Raw genomic sequence first — 2,159 nt, 5'->3', positions numbered from 1 at the left:
GATAAAGAAACGGTGCAATGAATCCACCACTGGCTGCATCCACATGAATTGGAGTATCCCATCTACCCAACTATTAATTTCACATGTCAATTCCATCTCTAAAGTACATGAACATTGGCACCAGTAACCATATTGGGACTATCACAAGGCTTCCCTTCTTGTTTCCTTCTATTCTGCCATCTCCTTTTNAATGCCAATCCAGCCAACATTATGGCCTCTGATGAGCCAATCGTGCCAACACCAACTGCAGGTTCTGGTNTTGGAGGAACAATTCATGATCAAAATGGTATCTCTTCACTTCTAAAGAAAAAAAGGCCAGAAGGGCTATCATCTGGTAGCACTGCCAATCTCACTGCAGCTTCAGCACCTTCATCTGGTGTGAGAAAACCTGTATTATAGTTTATATCTGTTTTCACATAGCCTGGACAAACANCATTGATGCAGAATGAGGGATACTTCTTAGCTAGAATCCTTGTGTAGGCATTAAGANCAGCTTTTGAGACACTATATGCAGACATTGCATAAGGCCAACCTTTGCTTTCTAGTGAACCCTCTTTAAAGGCCTTCACAAATTCATCCAAAATCTCATCAATCTTTTCTTCTGTAAGGTTTTCAGCATCACTGAGTACTTCTTTAGGCCTTCCATCCTTCATATTCTACATAAATTTATTACATGAGAACAAACACCATTTTCAACTGCACTAATCAACAGTAAGTATATTAATCGAATCAAGTAATTATTTATCTGATTGCAAACACAATCAGAACAAATAGCATTGATATGTTCAGAAGTTCAGTACCCAATTAAAGCAGCCAAAGTGAGTGGCAAAAGTCAATTGCTGTTATCAGTGGATCTCACTCACATACCTCAAGCCTTGCCATGTACGAGGAAACATTTACAATTTTTGGAGAGCTTGAAAACTGAAGAAGTGGAATAAGTGTTTTGGTTAATTCCTTGACTCCATAGTAGTTTGTTTTAAGACCTGCTTCAGCTAATTCATATGTTTCACTTACTATTTTACTCCAATCAACACGACCAGCATTTTCCTNCACCAAACAACTCAACAATAAACTTGATTTCTTTAATGAATTGATTAAGGGAAACATCTATAGTTGATGAAAAACCACACGGCCAGGGAGACCAAGTTCTTTGAGTTTGTCAACAGCTTCAACACCCCTCTTCTCATCTCTGGCTGTAGTTTACATGTTTCTATATTCTCTGTTTTCTTTACTTGTTATATAACATATTATACTTCTCGTATATCTTGTATATTCAATCTTGCTTTTAATTGATATGNTATTTTCTTCATCAATCAATTCATCTGTCTTTGTTATCCTATAATAATTTTGCATATTTCTCTTGTTGATTGAATCATGTTTACACTCTTAATTCCATCATTGCACCTTCAGGAATATGGCCTCAGGTGGTTCTATCCCTCCTCTTCCACCTTCAGGAAAATCTGATAAGGGGAAGGGAAAGAAATCTTATGTAATCAAGTTGGCAGACCATTTCAATAATGAAATTGGTTCAAGCAGTCAGGCAACTACCCCTACGTCCACCTCCACTAGTACATCTGTTCCATCTCTATTACAAGTTCCTGGCTTGACTTCATCTCCACATCCATCTACACCTACCTCTCTTCCTGGCTTGACACCCACTTCAAACCAACTGCCTACTAATCAAATGGGATCACTCTCTCCCAATGTTGGTTCTAACCCATCAACTCCCACAAATCTTGCACCATCACCTGGTTCAGCAGATGCAAATGCACAATCCAGTTCAGACACTAATGACGTGGAACAATGTTCCAACATTCGTCCAATGATTAGACCCATTGGAGGAGGGTAACAAAAATGCAACTCAATTAATATTTATAGANAATTCATTCTTGTATCATTCTAATGTTTGAGTTTAATTTTGGTATAGGTTTTATCCAACAAGAACTGCATCGAAGGCAATCACAGCTACCATCAAGCAACAGTTTGATGAGCCATGGCTAACATGGGGAGAAATCCCTAAGCCAACTAGAGATGTTTTCTTCGACCGTTTTAAGGTACTTAGTACACAATGGAGAATATTTATTATACCTTCATTCTCTCCTTTACTCCTATTCTTCTTCATTCTCACTAGTTATTCTCACTATTCTTTCTAATATATA

The 2,159-nt window shown here is 37.8% G+C and overlaps 1 protein-coding gene across 1 annotated transcript; it reads right to left on the bottom strand.

The window, feature by feature from the left end:
- Positions 1-278: 278 nt before the first annotated feature.
- Positions 279-1,112, bottom strand: LOC106779382 ((+)-neomenthol dehydrogenase-like). The gene is made up of 2 exons (XM_022776561.1): positions 868-1,112; positions 279-656 (listed from the first exon to the last, which is right to left on the bottom strand). The coding sequence occupies exons 1-2, from the start codon at positions 1,105-1,107 to the stop codon at positions 279-281; spliced, it is 618 nt and encodes a 205-aa protein (XP_022632282.1). The 5' UTR covers positions 1,108-1,112.
- Positions 1,113-2,159: the final 1,047 nt, after the last annotated feature.

This window comes from Vigna radiata, unplaced genomic scaffold, assembly GCF_000741045.1.
Source record: "Vigna radiata var. radiata cultivar VC1973A unplaced genomic scaffold, Vradiata_ver6 scaffold_519, whole genome shotgun sequence".
In the NCBI taxonomy this organism is placed as follows: Eukaryota; Viridiplantae; Streptophyta; class Magnoliopsida; order Fabales; family Fabaceae; genus Vigna; species Vigna radiata.
Note: the sequence above shows the minus strand (reverse complement) of the source record. Positions and strands in the feature narration are given on the sequence as shown.